The 17,952-nt window shown below is 46.1% G+C and overlaps 2 protein-coding genes across 8 annotated transcripts; one reads left to right on the top strand and one right to left on the bottom strand.

Annotated features, from left to right (window-relative positions):
* The first annotated feature begins 749 nt into the window (after window positions 1–749).
* Window positions 750–7,146, top strand: slc30a7 (solute carrier family 30 member 7). 2 transcript variants are annotated; one of them, XM_037115361.1, is made up of 11 exons: window positions 750–910; window positions 1,190–1,291; window positions 2,880–2,993; window positions 3,279–3,366; window positions 3,468–3,597; window positions 3,724–3,945; window positions 4,274–4,318; window positions 4,739–4,874; window positions 6,058–6,148; window positions 6,251–6,400; window positions 6,594–7,146. In XM_037115361.1, the coding sequence occupies exons 1-11, from the start codon at window positions 831–833 to the stop codon at window positions 6,639–6,641; spliced, it is 1,206 nt and encodes a 401-aa protein (XP_036971256.1). In that variant the 5' UTR covers window positions 750–830; the 3' UTR covers window positions 6,642–7,146. The 2 variants fall into 2 exon arrangements, with proteins under 2 accessions (XP_036971256.1, XP_036971257.1); XM_037115362.1 differs by lacking the exon at window positions 750–910 and having other exon boundaries at window positions 2,885–2,993.
* Window positions 4,176–16,824, bottom strand: dph5 (diphthamide biosynthesis 5). Of its 6 annotated transcripts, XM_037115366.1 has the most exons (9): window positions 16,317–16,824; window positions 14,461–14,585; window positions 13,733–13,841; window positions 13,234–13,302; window positions 10,306–10,426; window positions 9,756–9,795; window positions 9,047–9,150; window positions 7,369–7,608; window positions 4,176–4,311 (listed from the first exon to the last, which is right to left on the bottom strand). In XM_037115366.1, the coding sequence occupies exons 1-8, from the start codon at window positions 16,449–16,451 to the stop codon at window positions 7,376–7,378; spliced, it is 936 nt and encodes a 311-aa protein (XP_036971261.1). In that variant the 5' UTR covers window positions 16,452–16,824; the 3' UTR covers window positions 4,176–4,311; window positions 7,369–7,375. The 6 variants fall into 6 exon arrangements, with proteins under 6 accessions (XP_036971261.1, XP_036971259.1, XP_036971265.1 ...); XM_037115364.1 differs by lacking the exon at window positions 4,176–4,311 and having other exon boundaries at window positions 7,149–7,608; window positions 16,317–16,818; XM_037115370.1 differs by lacking the exons at window positions 4,176–4,311; window positions 16,317–16,824 and adding an exon at window positions 15,282–15,436 and having other exon boundaries at window positions 7,149–7,608.
* Window positions 16,825–17,952: the final 1,128 nt, after the last annotated feature.

The raw sequence follows: 17,952 nt of genomic DNA on the forward strand, positions 1-17,952 counted from the left end.
TCCTTCTACTCCTCCTCCTCCTCCTGACTGAGTGAACACATGAAACTTGTTGTTGTGATGTCACTTCCTGTGGACACCATTATCTCTGACATCTGTCAGAAGACTCAGAGAAAAAGAAACTTCATGTTTTTAAGTTTTCATCAGTATCAAAGTAATCTGTTACATCCGTGTTCTGACTGCAGACAGGAGCAGCGGTCAGAACCTGATGAAGGAGGCGGATCCAGACTGAGGCGGCTGTGTGATGGGACGATCAGCAGCTTCCTGCCGTCTGAGATCCGATTGTGTCTGTGTTGTATTAAAGATGTTTGTTCTTGTTGAAGAACTCAAATGTTTTCTTCAGCTTGTGTTACTGATGAAGGTTTAACTGTTGTCAGGAGGTCCAGACATCCCTCGGTGGAAGCTGCAATCATGAGGTTTTAAATAAGGACCTTGTCCTCCATGATGAAAGTCCACAGATCCGAGAGGCCCCTCAGAGGGACCGGCCCTGACCCAACATGACACTCTGACGCCCTCTGCTGCTCAACAAGGACACGGCCGAGTTTTGTTTTGAAAATACAGCAGGCACACCTGGCTGTCTGGTTCAGGTCTTTTAACTTTAATTAAAAAAAATAGGTTTGTATTTTTATTTATATAAATCGTTTTCTTCTTGTCAGCTGGAGACGTCTCCATAAGGAGTGTGTGTGTGTGTGTGTGTGTGTGTGCGTGTGTGAACTAATCAGGGCGCTTTTATTGTGAAATCCGAGCAAAGCGGAAGTTGACAGTTAGCATCCCGTAGCCAAGTATATCCAGAGAGTGTGTGTGTGTGTGAGTGTGTGTGTTCAGGTGTGAAGATGTTACCTTTATCAATTAAAGACGACGAGTACAAACCTGCGAAGTTCAACCTGCTGCTGAAGCTCTCAGGATGGTTCAGGTAACTGCTAACGGAGCTAACAGCTGCTACCGGAGCTAACGGTGAACCAGCTGACTCTAACGACACGATGCTAGCCTGGAGCTAACCGGCTAGCCTGAACTAATGTGCCCCTGCGCTCGCGACGTCTTTATTAAACTGTGTTTTGTCGTTCTGTCGGATATTAACTCGGGTTACTGACGGTGTGAGGTGTGAGTGTGGCCGTCAGGTGTTAATGACCCGGATCTTTGCCGGGTTCGTGCCTGCTGTGATGGAGCTGTTGTGATTGTTCGGTGTTTCCAGGTCGATCCTCGCGGATAAAACCTCCCGGAACCTTTTCTTCTTCCTCTGTCTCAACCTGTCCTTCGCCTTCGTGGAGCTATCGTACGGAATCTGGAGTAACAGGTGAGCTAACGGTGTTAGCACCAGCTGCTGTCTGTTTGTTCTGCTCAGGATGTGCCACGTATGTGTTAGCATGGAGGAGCTGAGTGTGTGTGTGCGTGTGTGTGTGCACGCGCACTTCCTGTCATTTATATCAACAGATGTGTATTTATTGATCAGAGGTGGAAGAAGTACTCGGTTATTTTACTGCAGTAAAAGTATTAATGCAACAAGTACAAATACTTTATTACCATCAGATATCAAGTGAAAGTCCGGAAGTGTGTAATGAAAAAGTAATTTATGTATCAAAAGTACGTTCTGTGTACAACAAGTGAGAATGAGTCGATAACTGACTGAAATGAGCTTCATCACAGACTCACAGGATCTGAACAGAACCGAGCTGTTCGACCCGTCAGCTGTTCACAGACTAAAGTCCACTGTGATCTGATATTTATTGATCTATTGTATCTGATGTGAGGAGGCGGAGCTTAACTCTGGTTACTGATAATATCCTGGTTCAGTCAGCATTGCAGACGGTACCGATCCTGATGCAGAAACAGAATTCAGAGCTCATCGTCAGTCCAACAGAATTGTGATGATCTCTAAAGCTGCTGCTTCAGAAAACAGAGACTCCCATTCTGTTGGGTTCTGAACCCGAAGGTGCAGCGACCCAGTGGATCAGTGCTGCTGCAGAACCTCCGTCACAAATAAGAACAAGAGTTTATTAAATCAGTTGTTTTGTTCTCCACGTCTCAGTGGAGACACGGCGTACAGAGACGATCAGAGAGAACTAATGTTGTAACTGCTGCTTCATGTTCAGACGCAATGAAACTGTCTGCTTCATGTTTAAATACTGTTTTAGTTGCTGGTACTTGAATATTTATGTCACGTCTGTTTTTACTTCTCTTGGACTGGATCGTTTGTGACTTTACTGGTTCAGATTTATAATATGATAAAACTAAATCGACTAATAACTGATGATGGTTTTTTTTTTTTTTTTTTTGATGATGTTCACGACAGGTAATGCAGAATGAGTCAGAGACAGAGTTTCACAGAGTTTATAAAGTGTCTCCAACTCAACAACTCACTAAACTGACACATTTGTTAAGGGAGTCTGGGGACTTTCTCCACGGGGACAAAGAAGTCGCCTATATTGTTCCTGTTTAGTGTCTTTGTAACATGTGACATGTTTAGATCAATAACATGTTTCTTCTTTCATAAATGGAGTGTAAATGGTGAAATCAGTGTAAACAGTGTGTTCAAACAGCTGATCAATGTTGGCAGGTAAGACTTTAGCACTTTAGACACAGAAGCAGAACCTCAGTGTGTTTGTGTTCGTCCACACGATCCTCATATGTTCAGGTCACCTGAGGTGTTAATGTCAGGTGTGAACAGCCTCTCAGTCAGCAGTCATCACTGTGCTGTCATGTTCATTCTGACCTTCAGTAATCTTCTGAATTTTAACTTGTGTTTCTCTGCTGTAGTGAAACTAGAGTTCTTCTTCCAGCCCTGATCAGAACAGAAATGATGTTGGAGACCCTGTGAGACACGTGTTGGGAGTTTGACGTGTGTGTTGTGTGTTTGACGTGTGTGTATTGTGTGTCCTCTTCAGTTTAGGTCTGATCTCAGACTCCTTCCACATGTTCTTTGACTGCACCGCTCTGCTGGCAGGTCTGGCAGCCTCCGTCATCTCCAGGTGGAGATCCAACGACAGCTTCTCTTACGGGTGAAACCATCTTTCTGAGCTCTATTACTCAGGTCTGACTGTGCTGATCTGTGCTCTGTCAGGCAGGTCTGACTATACACACATATACATAGACGCCTCATTGAGTGCTGGAACGTACGTACATCATCAAAGTGTTTTTGATGCTGATTCATATATTATGAAGTCAGTTGTTCATATTTAAACATCGACATACGGTCCAGCGCTCGATGAGGCGTCTGTGGGTCTGACAGTCTCTGGTTTTGTCGTCCTTGCAGAACCTCAGTGTGTCTGTGTTCTGTGTTTCAGTTATGTCAGAGCTGAGGTTCTGGCCGGCTTCGTCAACGGACTCTTCCTCATCTTCACAGCCTTCTTCATCTTCTCTGAAGGAGTCGAGGTAACACACACACACACACACACACACACACACACACACACACAGATTTGTCTTGTCTGTATGAACCCGTCTGTCTGTGTGTGGACCTGTCTCCCTGTCAGAGAGCTCTGGAGCCTCCTGACGTTCACCATGACCGGCTGCTTCCCGTCTCTGTGGCCGGTCTGATCGTCAACCTGATCGGGATCTTTGTTTTCCAGCACGGAGGCCACGGACACTCACATGGAGAGGGAGGTCAGTTCTGCAGAACCTGGAACCTTCAGGCTCCTCTCTAGACCCTTACTGCACCTCTGTATGAATATGTAGCCTTCACCACAGCTCATCAGAACCTCACCTGTCTAACCTGTCTGTCTCTCTCAGGTCATGGTCACAGTCACTCTCTGTTTAATGGCAGTCTGAATCATGGCCACAGTCACGGAGGACACGACCACCAGGACAAACACGGTCACGGGGGACATGGACACGATCACGGGGGACATGGACACGGTCACGGGGGACATGGACACGATCACGGGGGACATGGACACGGTCACGGGGGACATGGACACGGTCACGGGGGACATGAGGAGCCACACTGTCAAGGTGAGTCTGTATTTTTACTCTTAGTGTTTTCACTGCAGAAACGTGGTCGTGCTGAATGTTTAACAGAACCTGTCATGAGGTCAAGAAAGTGTCAGAGCTGCAGACGATCTGTTCATAGAAAACAAACACAGATTTCCCTCTAAGGAGCCTTTTTAATTATTAAATGACACATTTATCATGGTACAGTTACTCGTGAACCCGACTTGGTCTCTACCCTTCAGTCCTGGTCCTGGTCCTGGTCCTGGTCTACAGTACCGGTTCTTGGCCTCCTCTTCTCTGTCGTCTCCTGGTGTAAATGTGAAGTGTGTTCTTTGTGCTGTCATTGCAGACGAGTTCACTCCGGGCAAAGGGTCCAGTAAACAGATCCTGCAGGGTGAGAGCACAACACAACACGATGAACTGAACAACAGTCGTCACTGTATCTGAAGCACTGAACAGTTATTGATTATTATTGAACTTCCAGGCGGATGGATCATGTAAAATAAACCATGTTTAATATATAAAACAATAATGATACATACAGGTGTGTGTCGATCAATATACACATATACACAACAGATATCAATAATGGAAACATGTGACCTGAAGTAAACATGATTATTATTAGAAATTTATTGATTATCATCCTCATCATCAGGAGGAGCGCCGACCACCAGGTGGCGCTCACACACCATGACAGCGTCCTGTCACAACCTTGTATCTCCATGTTCGCTGATTTTTAGATAAACCAATAAAATCTGAGGAAAGTTATAAACAAGTTGTGTGTGTGTGCGTGCGCGTGTGTGTGTTGCAGGCGTGCTGCTGCACATCATCGCTGACACTTTGGGCAGCGTCGGCGTGATCATCTCTGCTCTGCTGATGCAGAAATACGACCTGATGATCGCTGATCCCATCTGCTCCATGCTGATCGCCCTCCTCATCGGAGTCAGGTGACTCTTCATCATAGTTAGTCCAGCATGGTAGTAGTCTGTGTACTCAGTCCAGACCAGGAGGGGCAGGGCCGTGTGTGTGTGTGTGGGGGGGGGGAGCAGACTGCTCATCAGCAGTCAACCAATCGGTTCTCTGGAGAACCTGCAGACAGAACCTCCATCACAGTCTGAACATAATCTGTGTTTAAAGTTAACGACCACATTCTCAAAGGATCGTCTTAAAGTGACCAACATAAGGTACCATAAAGAGAACCCCTTTACTGAGTATTGTGGACTTCTGCTGGTCCACTAGAACTTCCTTCATTTCTCACATTGAACTTTTAAGCAGCTTTAAAATGTCGGAGCCACCCTGAATGTAGCAAAGAAACAGGCTGTGTTGAGTGAAGGTGCACGTCAATGGATTGTCTCAGGTTTCAGCTGATTGTTCAGACACGACCTGAAACCAGCGTCTGCCTGGAAGGAAACAAATCAATCGAGAAGCTGATGGATACTTTGGAAAAATGTTTCACTAATGTAAAGAATGTGGAATTAGTACTTAATGGGCTCCGACATGCCAAACCACCGGTATGGAGCTGGAAACAGTCGTGGAGTCTGTCCTTGTCTCACTGATCCTCTGGATGTAAACGCAGCGGTCAGATTTCCCAGAAGCCTCGGTGATAAATGGAGCTGATGTGCGCTGATGTGGTTTGATAGGCTGGAAGGGAACACAGCTGCAGATTTAAACAGTCAGCAGAGCAGAGCTGTGGTCAGCTGAGAGGCCTTCACACGACCACAGGCATCAGGTTACTGCAGCTGGAAAATGCTGAACTCCTTCAAACTCTGATTGTTCTCGTGGATCAGAGCCGCTGCAGAGAAGAACTCAGCCCAAACTCCACTTCAGAATCTACTGATTCTTCATTTGTAGATCTCACAGGTATTGGCACCTGTAAGTGACACTTAAAATACGTGATGGCTGCAGCTGTAATAACTATGATGGCGGCAGGTCTACGAGTTCTGCCCCACTGCAGTGATGGTTCTGGTGTCAGGAGCTCTTGCACTGTGAGCAGCAGTACATATATCTGCAGATTGCATTGGGGGTGTGTTTGGTTTTTGCAAGTGTCAAGATTGTGGGTGAGGGGTGGAGCCTCTGAAGTTTTGCACATGCTCAGTCTGTTCTCAGAACTCTCTGACCTTTGACCCTCAGTGTGGTGCCGTTACTGAAAGAGTCCATCGGGATCCTGATGCAGAGAACTCCTCCATCACTGGACCACGCCCTGCCGGAGTGTTATCAGAGGGTGAGTTCATACCATGCCCACACTAACCCCGCCTCCTCCACTGTTTCCATTTGTCTGTGTCTATGTCAGGGACAAGTCTAATTTCTGGTGTGTTGTGTTCAGGTGCAGCAGCTGCAGGGAGTTTACAACTTGCAGGAGCCTCACTTCTGGACTCTGTGTACCGACGTTTACATTGGAACATTAAAGCTGCTGGTCGCCCCTGACGCCGACACCCGCTGGATCCTCAGCCAGACACACCACATCTTCACACAGGTACCTGAACGCACCACAACACATCACATTTCACACTGGCACCTAAAGGCTCCATGTCACGATACATCACCTCTCACACAGGTACCTGAACGCACCACATGGCGTCACATCCTCATATGGATGCCTGAAGGTGTTGGTAGCTGTATGTCTGCAGTGTCAGTGGTCGTCATGGTAATCTTCTGTCTCTCTGCAGGCTGGAGTTCGACAGTTGTACATTCAGATCGAAGCGGCCACCATGTAGAAGCTCCTCCTCCTCTGAACACCTGGGACCAATCACCTGCAGGTGACCCCCCTCATGTCATTGAAGGTCAAACTGATTCAGGGGCAGTAAGAACTTGACTGATCTCCCATGATGCTTTACTCCAACGCATCATGGATAAACTGAAACTGCCCCCCCTTCCCCCTTCCCTCTCCCTCCTCCTGGAGCAAAGCATTCTGGGTAAGTGCCTTCATCGTGACTCAGAGACAATCTAAGCCCACTTCCTGTCCAGAGGCCCCCCCCCAGTGACATCAGCACTGGGACCAGACTGCTGCCAGCTGACTGATCCGGTGTGTGTGTGTGTGTGTGTGTGTGTGTGTGTGTGTGTGTGTGTGTGTGTGTGTGTGTGTGTGTGTGTGTGTGTGTGTGTGTGTGTGTGTGATGTCACTTTCTTTTTAACGTGCCAAACCATGTGACCAAACCATGTGACCAGCCAGTGGTTTTCAGTCTTTTTTCAACTGTAATAAAGGATGAATGAATGATCTGAGCTCATCATTGATCTGCGTCTTTATTGATGACATCACAAACAGTTTCCCAGAATTTAATGTTTCTACAAATCAGCCTTCAGATGTTTCAATGTGAACAGAAGTTATGGATCATAAATGTTCTTTAAATGAACTTGATGAACGTGTGTCCTCATTTTGTGAGTTTGAGGATGTGGTTCTGAGGTTTAGGTCAGAATCAGGTTTCGGTATTTAGACAAACACACCTGTGAGTCACGAGCAGTAGGTGGAGCTGTCGAGCATGTGCAGGTGTTCCAGTGCATTTGGTTCTGCGTTCACTCGCAGCATGTCCACCTCCAGTGGGTGGAGTTGACCGGTGATGACCAGCGAATGGAGCGGGCCACCGAGGTCACAGGACACCAGCTGTCGTAATGTCGCGGTGCAGATCCTCTGGTCATCGGCGCCGAGCCGGGCCACGCCCACACACACTGTGTTCTCTGTCACACCTGAAGAGAGCAGAGAGGCAGGTCGTAGAACAGCTGATTGGCTTTTTAAGACAGTGTGAAGAGGCTGTCACTCCCAGCAGCCAATTAGAAACCTCCAGTATAATAGCATGCTAACATTCAATTTACACCAGCCATGTAGCACAGGGTCATGTTAGCATGCTAACATGCATAGAGAAGTTTATGAGCAGATTTTGTGATGTTAGCTTTCTATGCTAACAGGATGGAAACAGGTAGTTCATGAACGATTCACCTCCTGATGACTTTAAACCTGCCGCTGTGCCAGATGATGGAGGAAGGAGAACTGACAGTTTTTTTATCTTGAATCATTTTAATATTTCCCAGCAGCCCTTTAACATCTCATATGCAACAACAGCAACACGACTCAGCAGATGAACGGCCCAAGTGTTGATGCAATGACTGTACTCTAGTGCACAGTGACATCACTGATGGCTGTGTGTAAACATTAATCTCAGTTTCCTCTGATTTGATTACTTTTGATCATGTGACAGGTGGGTGGGGCTTCACATCTCATGATGATGTATAATTAGCCCCATTCACACAGGAGAAGATGCATTCTCTCCCGGGCGGTGGGTCGCCAATTCTCCACTGATGGTGATTCACACAGAGCGAAGCATCTCCGCTTTTCCAAGTGTAATTCACATAGAAAGCTGCGCTGCGGCTCCTAAGAGGCGTGATGGTCCATGTCATGATGATGACGTCTGTGTGTTTTCAAGGTGTCCCCCCATAAATCTGACTCCCTCACTTGCGAGGACGGAGGCTGTTTTCTGGGGGAGAGTTCACTAATCTCTCTGTCAGGAGGGTTGACCATCGTGGTGATTTATTTTCATTACAAACACTCGGTGAGTTAATGTTTTGCCGGTGACAAATGCTGTTTTTCTGGCAGAAATGCCACAAAGAGTCGGGAGGTCAGACGAGGACAGACAGGAGGACAGACGGGAGGACAGACAGGAGGACAGACAGGAGGACAGACGTTTCTCCATGTATATCTGCGGTATTTCTTTCCTCGTATTAGTTGTCACAGTTAGTTACTACGTTACTGTTATTTGGTGCTGTAACATTGCTTTATGGGACATTTCTCTGTATTAAGTTGAGGGAAGGACCTGTGCAGTTAACTGTCCGATCAACACGCCCTTGATGCGCGAAGCCGGCTGACACGTTCACACTGGTTCTGTGCTCCAATAATACAGCCCTGATACGACCTCCAGAGGCGGGTCAGTGCCGGAGTCCAATTTCACCCCTCGCCGCCTCGGAGAGATTCTCACCAAGATGGAGGCGGAGAATTGGCGCACTAAAGCTGCATCCAAACGGCAGAGTGAATGGGGCATCAACCTGTTCACATCCTGTCTGTCAATAAAAAACATTCAATGTACCCAATCTGTTGAGCCAGTCAGTAGAGAGCTGACGAGCTGTCACTCACCTAGCTCCGCCCCCTCCTCTCTCCTCCTCTGGATGATCTGAATCAGCTGATCTGCCGCCTGACTGACCGTCATGAAGCGAGGAGGCTCGTAGATCTTCTTTCCTCTGAAATATCAATAATTGATACAACAAAGACAAGCAGATTACTGAGCTGCCAGAACAAACAACAGGAAGTGACATCACAAGTATGTAAAAACACTATATTCAAAATGGCCGACTTTCTGTTGGGTTTATGCTGTTTGTAGATAAAGAAAAAATGTCAGACTCATGAATCACTTCTTCGAGTTCACAGAAGTTTAAGATGAAGTTAAATCTGCTCTGTGACGGCAGAACATTTGAAAAGTTCTGTTGGTCAGTGACAGTCGGGTCGACAGTGACTCGACGTTTTGAGTCGTTTCAGTCTCTTCACAGACAGGTGGAGGGTTCTCTGCAGGTGCTGAGTCAAACATAGTCATCAGCCAATCAGAGCAGAGCATGTTAGGGTCACACTGAGACGACGTGCCTGTCAGACTGAACTCAGGGCAGAGATCAACACGCCGCAGTGACTGTGAGCTCACTGCCGCCACCGCACGCGCTCACTGAGGTTCACCTCAGACCGCTACGCACGCACTCTGAAAATAACAGCTGAGTGAAATCAGCATGACGTCATCAGCTGGGAGCTGCTAAACACATCAGATCCACCTCAAGGAGGTTCTGGTTCTGGTTCTTACCTCATCATGTTCTCGATGCTCTGCTCTTTGACTTTGATGTCTGCAGATAAAAACAGATCAAACAACACTTTTTAATTCTGTCATCATGTTTGTGGATTAAATCAATAAGAATAATTGATAATTTCATTAATAATTAAAAAAAAAAAAAAAAACGGCAAAAATCTTTTTTAAATGTAAAAACACACAGATTCAGTTCAGAGAAATCAACCTGTCTGTCTGTGTTTATGTGTCTTTATTCTTATTTATTCTTTTACTTCCTATATTGAATATTAACAACCAGCTGACACACACACACACGCACGCACACACACACACACACACACACACACTCAGTCAGTCACCAGCAGGTTATTCAGCCCCCTCTGGATGGTGTGTTCAGGGTCTCTGGGGTCCCCTCAGTGTCGGTGTGTTGATGATTGATGGTGGTCTGCTCTGAATAAACTGCTTGACCCTGAACACACCGTCCAGCTGCTGCATCCAGTGAGCTCCACATAAGAAAGTCTGTGTGTGCATGTGTGTGGTGTGTGTGGTGTGTGTGTGTGTGTCTCACCCAGCAGACAGAGTGTGTGCAGTCCAGCAGTTCTGTTTTTACAGATTTTGTCATAGAAGCTCTCTGGTCTCCACGTGTCCGTCCAAAACACCAAAGACACCGTCTCCCCGAAATTATACAGCTGACACACACACACACACACACACACACACACAAACACACACAAACACAGACACACACATACATACAGGTCAGAGGTCATGATCATGAAAACCATCAAGTCAGCTGGTCTCACGTGATGTTTAATTTAATGAAATCTTTCATCTTTTCTTGTGTTGAAAATAAAATATTTTAACACATTTTCTCACTTTTGAAGTTCTTGTTTTCTCAGTTTTATGTATTTTCATTGTAACAAACCAAAACATGTAGAAAACCAACAAACTGTCAGATTCTGAGCTCTCAGGTTCACATCACTGATGTCATCTAGGGCTACAACTAACAATTATTTTGGTTGTCAACTGATCTATTGATTATTTTTCTGACGTCACGATTATTTTGGCAGATTCTGTTTCGTTTCACCTCATATTCTCAGAGCAAAGTAAAAACCCATGAAACATGCATTTGTATGGATTTTTTTATATATCAGTTGAACTAATTAATACTAATTATTACAGTTCTTAATTGATTACATATCTTGATATGTATGAATCCATCCATCCATCTTCTTCCGCTTATCCAGAGCCGGGTCGCGGGGGCAGCTGTCTGAGCAGAGACACCCAGACTTCCCTCACCCCGGACACTTCCTCCAGCTCTTCTGGGAGGATCCCAAGGCGTTCCCAGGCCAGCTGGGCGACATAGTCACTCCAGCATGTCCTGGGTCTTCCTCGGGGTCTCCTCCCAGCGGGACATGCCAGGAACACCTCCTGAGGAAGGCGTCCCGGGGGCATCCGATACAGATGCCCGAGCCACCTCAGCTGGTTCCTCTCGATGTGGAGGAGCAGCGGCTCTACTCCGAGCTCCTCCCGGGCGACAGAGCTCCTCACCCTGTCTCTAAGGGAGCGCCCTGCCACCCTGCGGAGGAAACTCATTTCAGCCGCTTGTATCCGGGATCTTATTCTTTCGGTCATGACCCAAAGTTCATGACCATAGGTGAGGGTAGGAACGTAGATTGACCGGTAAATTGAGAGCTTCGCCTTTCGACTCAGCTCTCTCTTCACCATGACAGACCGGTATAACGACTGCATTACTGCGGCCACCGCACCGATCCGCCTGTCAATCTCACGCTCCATCCTTCCCTCACTTGTGAACAAGACCCCAAGATACTTAAACTCCTCCACCTGAGGCAGTAGCTCTCCCCCAACCCGGAGGGGACAAGCCACCTTTTTCCGGTCGAATGTATGTATGAATCATTATTATAAATCATTGCATTAAATGGAAGTTTACTATTCAGTCTTTTATCCAGTTTATGTTATTACTGTTTTGTACTGATTTAATATCCTGCACATGAATTATTACTGATATTTGCTGTCAGACAGAAATTTCTTATTTGCAAATTAATCGATTTTACTGGCCACCCTTCACTTAAACAGCTCGTCTCCAGCCGGCCTCTTGTCTGATGATACACAGGGCAGCACTTGTTGTTGTCATCCAAGATCTGTTGCATTTTTAATAACTATGAATTTTGATAAATCACTTTTTGGTTGCACACTAATGATGAATATGTCTAAAAAAAAATGCAAATCCATTTCAGGTTGATTTGCTTGTATGTTTGTAGGCTGCTAGAGTAGAGTTTAGATTCTCTGCCCCAGATTTTTTTACTCTATTTATTTAATAACTCAAAATAATGACTGTATTTCCAGCTACAAAACACAAATCTCTGTCCTCCCTCCATTGTTGTTTGTGTCGCTGCGTGTGACGCGTGAGCTGTCCTCATGATGAAAACGTGACCTGTCGCACACGTGACGTCACTCCCCGAGACGCAAGAAGAAAGCAAAACATATTTTTTATTAAGGAAGATGACGAAAATAATAGTAACGCACAGTGACTTGCACAAGTAACTTTAATCTGATTACTGGTTTAGAAATATTAACGCGGTAGATTACTCGTTACTGAGAAAAGTGGTCAGCTCATAATTACAGCTTATGTGTCGGGCCGGGTCGGGACTCAATGTGCAGTTTTGAGACATTTTCACACACACTCCTCAACATGTTCCGTCATCATTCGTATTCCTCTGGGCTGTGTCTGAGTCACCCTCTCATCCTGCTCCTGGTCACCACACAGTCCAACACTGAGGACGGTTCAGGGACCAGTGAGTGATTTCGGACTCACGCCTGCTTCTTCTTCTGCGAACTGTCTTCTTCTTCTACGCTAAAATGATTTGCTTTGGCTCAAAAAAAAAAAGAGAGAAAAAAAAAAAGATGATAATAATAAAGATAATAAATACGACGCGTCAACACAAGAATTTCGCAATCCGCAATCGATCAAACTAATAGTTGCAGCCCTAGTGTCATCATATATATATTTATATATATTTTTATATATTCATATAATATCATAAAGAAAATCGAACAATCGCAAAACATTAAAATGGAGATAAAAGTCTGCTCAGTCAGGTTTTTGTTTCGTTCTATAAACTTGGTTGTTTCAGTCACTCATATTAATGGAGGCTCGTCTGTGATTGGACGGGTCGTTTGCATAATGTCCTGGCCCAGCAGACAGCAGGGGCTGATGGGATCGACTCCCAGTGGATGGAACAGGAGCTCATTTACATAACACGCCTCCTCATTAGCATTGTAACGACGTCCCAGTGGAGATGCTGCCCACTATGTTAGCATTAATGCTAATCTGCGCCTGTGTGCGTGGACAGCTGGCTCCTGCTCTCTGATTGGCTGCTCTGACAGGTCAGTTATTGATGAGGTCACAGTCATTATTATAACAACATCAGTTTAATGAGTTTCATCAGCAGATGGGATCGTGGCAGTTTCTGACCTGAGCTCTGCCTCTGCCCCAGCAGCTGATCGCAACCTCACAATCTGTCCACATCTTCTGGACGTGTTCCTGTATTTCACAGATCCGCTCCATCTTTAGCCAATCAGCATCCAGGAAACTCACACCTCAGTTTGTAACAGCTATTCAGGTCTAAACCAAACAAAATGTCTGCTGATCATTTTCTCAACTGACGGTAAATTAGGGGATGGACTGTTTTCATCAGACTGGTTCTGAAAGAAGTAGTGTTGTTTTATCAGTTCACTTTCATTGATGACAAAGAAAATCATACTATCAATAATCAACATTACTATATTACATACAATCAATATTTTCAACTCTAAAATATTCTGAATTTATTCTGAGTCGTGACAGAAGGACAAGATGGCGGCCGACAGAGTAAAAACAACGTCATCACTGCGTCCAAACTTCTGCTGCTGCTGACAAACACACGCCTGCCTGCGAGCCTCAGCTCGGGGCACACAGGTGTTGTGTCACGTACCTGCAGACCACAGCAGCCCACTGCGTTCATGATGGAGGCGTTGTGGATGACTTTGTACGGTATCCCAGCATGCACTGCTCTCAGAACGAGGTCACTGTGTGTGGTGGCTCTGCAGGAATACAGTGAAACATTCTCACATGAGGCTGAAACCTTTAAAAACACAAATCTTTAGTTTGATGATTAAAATGTTCAGTTCCCTCAAACACACAGGAGGAACCATGTTGCTGTGGGGACTATTCTCAGCAGTGGATTGATCAGCACCTGGTGATCAATACTCATTAGGAGATACTTTCACTGATCTGATCGACTGATGAGAGGACAAGTATTTTATAAAGTTTAGTCTTGTGAAGGAGTGAAGATGAAGATGAGGATGAGGAGCAGCAGGGACTGTGTGGACTGGACCTCAGCTGCTGACGTCACAGATGACATGAAACAACAAAAGGTCCATGTTTAGTGCACGCAGACAAAACCAGCTCCTCTCATGTAAACCGTACAAACCAGCGTCCACATGAACAAACACGTCCAGAGTCCAGACCGCTGAGAAGTTCTGTGCTCTGTTATTAAGTTCTGCAGGAATTCAGTGGTTTTGGGGAGAAATCTGCAGAACTGAGGGCCGAGCGGCTGTGAGAGAAGTTCTGTGGTCACATGTGCTGACGCTGCCGACCTCGGAGCTGTGGGATCAATACGAGCTGCTGCTACAGTTCTGACCCGTGGACAACATGACTCACCCGAACGGGTCGCCCACCACCAGGAACGCCACATCAGTCACATCCGCATCCTTCAGGATCTCATCAGCGCCCTGCTCCACCAGGTCCCTGTCAGCCAGGATCAGCTCCATCCCATAATACTCCTCCTGAGGACCAGACGTGACAGTTACTGCACGATGTTAAAAAGTGGACATAAAAAGTGGGACATCTTACAAAAGAACCTTCAAATATTCTTCAGAAAGGACTTTAAAGAAAAGGTAACAAAATGAATTATCAAAACAGAGGAAAAATATAATCTTTGGATATATATTTTAAATCAAAACAACTAGCTAACCATCAACTAGCTAGCTCAACTGTATAGCTTGATGTCAGCTGCTAACTCGGATACTACCTGCCACTGTTACCAACATTTACAAGGAGAAACTGCACAGAAGAGGTATCCTATGAAGACAAGATGAAGAACAAAAAAACAAACCAAAAATACTGTGTTTAAGGGCTAGAAAAGCAAAGAAAGTAAACAGTTAGCCTAGCCCCTGTGGAGTAAACAAGTGGTCGCCATGGAAACCAGTCAGAAGGCAGCTAACAGGACAGAGAGCAGGGAGGTTGGATACCCTGCTAAATGTAAGAGCGCAGCAGCTTGGGAGAAACACAAGGACAAGACACGACGGGAAAATCCAGAGGTCCTTTTCACTGACTACACCCAACACAAAGAAGGAGGGAAGAAGAACAACCTCATATTCTTCTCTGACTCCGTCTACATCTGGAAAGATTCTTTGTGCAACAATTATGCACACGTATCCAGTGAAGGATGAACAGCTCGACAAGGATGACCCTCTGCTCACCGTCACTTACTACACCAAAGGAAAGTTCATGGTCCAGGGGAATGAAGCCAACCTGGAGTCTTTTGAAGAGGCATTCTCCTTGTTAAAAGCTGAGGCGAACACCAAGAGGATCAATGTTCCCTCTGACAGTGAAGATGATGAGAGCCCAACAGAAGAACCCAACCACCTTGTCCATCTCTGCCCCTCCCACACCCGCCAGCTCCACCAACCAGCTAAAGGAGAGTCTGGCCCTGCTGGAGCTGGACTTTGCTGAATCAAAGTGCTGACCCAGGCCAGGCTGTCTGACCATCAGGACACCACTGTGCTGCAGCTTCATGAGGAACACCAGCAGCTCCAGCAGCTCCAGCAGCTCCAGCAGCTCCAACAGCTCCAGCAGCTCCAGCAGCTCCAGATGCTCCAGATGCTCCAACAGCTGGAGCTGCTGGAGCTGCTGGAGCTGCTGGAGCATCTGGCTGACTCAGTGGAAAATTCCTGGACACAAACAAGCTTTTTCCTGTGCTGTTGAAATGCTGCAGCACACAGGTCAGGCAATGAAGCTGTTAAAAAGGGACAGGTGAGGTCGAGACAGAGATGCACTTTGACCAATCAACATTAAAAATACTCCAGGGAGGAGACAGAGCAAATCTGCTGCCAGATATATATCAACATGCCACAACCTGAGACACACACACACACACACACACACACACACACACACACACACACACTGTATATATAATCAATGTAAATCTAAATTGTTATAAATCAATCTTGATGTTGTGTATATGTTTATGTTAAGTGATTGTTAATGTCCGATGGGTTAGATGCTTTGGCAATATAGTTAAAACTTTCATGCCAATAAAGTCCCTTTGAATTAAAATTGTTAACGTAAACACTGTTAAGACTCGTCATGTGACCCAGTGACTCCGAACCAATACCAACATGCATCACTTCACAGAACAGACATACAGAACATCTTCATGTAAACACACAGTCCTCCCTCCCCGGTGCTCCCGGTGCTCCGAGCCGTGTCAGTGTGAGTGTGTTCGGACTCACCAGAGCCTCCTTCCCCACCGTCAGGATGGAGGTGTAGGCCTCCAGGTAAACTCTGGAGCAGCTCTTCACCGCCTGCAGTCCCTTCACCGTGATGTCCGCCGCGTCCCCAAGCCCGAGGCCGATCAGATACAGCATGTTGCCGGCCTGTGTCTCCGCTCCGGGTCGGGGTCTCCGCTCCGGGTCGGGGTCTCCGCTCCGGGTCGGGGTCTCCGCTCCAGGTCGGGGTCTCCGCTCCGGGTCGGGGTCTCCGCTCCGGGTCGGGGTCTCTGTGCTGCTGAACTTCAGTCGGATTAAAGTTCACAGACAGAACCAGTTCAATCTGTTAGTTAACAAACTGTTTTCTGCTTTCACGTGTTGTCTCGCTGGACCGACCGGAATACGGTATGTCGTAAACTCTTGATGTTTTACGACAGCTACAGACGCGATACGATTTCTAACCAAACTCCATTGACAGATCCTCACATTTAGAAGATTTTAGCTTCTTGGCAGAGATTTGTTCAGTAATCACCGACTCACAGAAGATCTCCTGGTGGAACATGAGGTCGGCTTCACTTCGGCATACAATAAATGTTCGATCAATGTTTTTTAAAAACTGTACAGAGATGAATAATAAATGGAGATATTTCTCTCTCCTCTTTTCAGCCGTCAGATAACAAAAGCACATCTACTGATAATAGAATAAAATAAAAAGATGTTGAAATAAATGAAGAGATGTTAATAGTAGGGATAATACAAATAGTGATATATAGATAAGTACAATGAAAATAAATTTAATAAGAATAAGAATAAAAAATGAAAGGAGATGGTGGCGGTGTCAGTATAAATGTCTATCTGACTCTGTATCGATGTCCTGCTGGTTGTGTCTGTTGCTGTGGCAGGAAGTGACATATTCAGCAGGCAACACTGCACATCGTCACAGTGACAGCACAGCCTGTCCTCTGTGCAGCAGGTCTGATGGTGTCTGTCCTGTTCTACTGCCAGATTATGGTCACTCAGTCTGCACACTGTCACTGTCTCTCTCAGGTTCTGATCCGGTTCTGTGGTTAGGTACTCTGCCACAGCATACTGTCTGTTTAGGGTCAGAGATGTTTCCAGTTTGTGTTGTGAGTGTGTAATATCATTCCAATATATTTTTCTTTTTCTTTGGTTATAATTCGGTTGGGTCTAACCTTCTGAGTGATAGTGTAACTGCTCTGAGGCTGACCGGGGTTTGTGATGTCAGAAGGTGAAAGGTCAGCCAGTCTCAGGATCAGTTGGCTGAGGGACTCCTTTCTATGTTCAACTCCTGGTAGGCAAGGCCTTTATAATGGTAAGAGGCAGGGTCACTCGTTTTGATATGGCTCCAGAACTTAATCAATCTTTTTTGAATATCTAGAAGTGAAGGATATTGGGGAGAGAGAGTCTCTCTGTCTCGCTCTGTCCACCCCCCCAGGGTTGCCATGGTGACGGTGGTGGGCAGCGTGGCGTGTGAAAGCAGTTGAGTTGTGAATGAGTTGGTGGGAAAAACTGCTTCTCCTCCTCTTCTCTCTCTCTTCACAGTCTGTTTCTCCCTCGGTCGCCCCTTGTTGTGGTAAACAAGCCTCTGTGGACCACGTGACCCCCCCCCCCCCCAACCACACACACACACACACACACA

This window comes from Acanthopagrus latus, chromosome 11, assembly GCF_904848185.1.
Source record: "Acanthopagrus latus isolate v.2019 chromosome 11, fAcaLat1.1, whole genome shotgun sequence".
NCBI classification, from domain to species: Eukaryota; Metazoa; Chordata; class Actinopteri; order Spariformes; family Sparidae; genus Acanthopagrus; species Acanthopagrus latus.

What these genes read in the sequence shown, in the direction of transcription:
- slc30a7 (XM_037115361.1), top strand. Translation starts at nt 831, where the DNA reads ATGTTACCTTTATCAATTAAAGACGACGAGTACAAACCTGCGAAGTTC. An exon ending in CAGTAAACAGATCCTGCAGG is followed by an intron (nt 4,319 to 4,738) that starts GTGAGAGCACAA and finishes TGTGTGTTGCAG; the next exon opens with GCGTGCTGCTGCACATCATC. An exon ending in CACACCACATCTTCACACAG is followed by an intron (nt 6,401 to 6,593) that starts GTACCTGAACGC and finishes GTCTCTCTGCAG; the next exon opens with GCTGGAGTTCGACAGTTGTA.
- dph5 (XM_037115366.1), bottom strand. Translation starts at nt 16,451, where the DNA reads ATGCTGTATCTGATCGGCCTCGGGCTTGGGGACGCGGCGGACATCACG. An exon ending in CGGTGGGGAAGGAGGCTCTG is followed by an intron (nt 14,586 to 16,316) that starts GTGAGTCCGAAC and finishes TCTGGTCCTCAG; the next exon opens with GAGGAGTATTATGGGATGGA. An exon ending in GGGGCAGAGGCAGAGCTCAG is followed by an intron (nt 10,427 to 13,233) that starts GTCAGAAACTGC and finishes TGTGTGTGTCAG; the next exon opens with CTGTATAATTTCGGGGAGAC.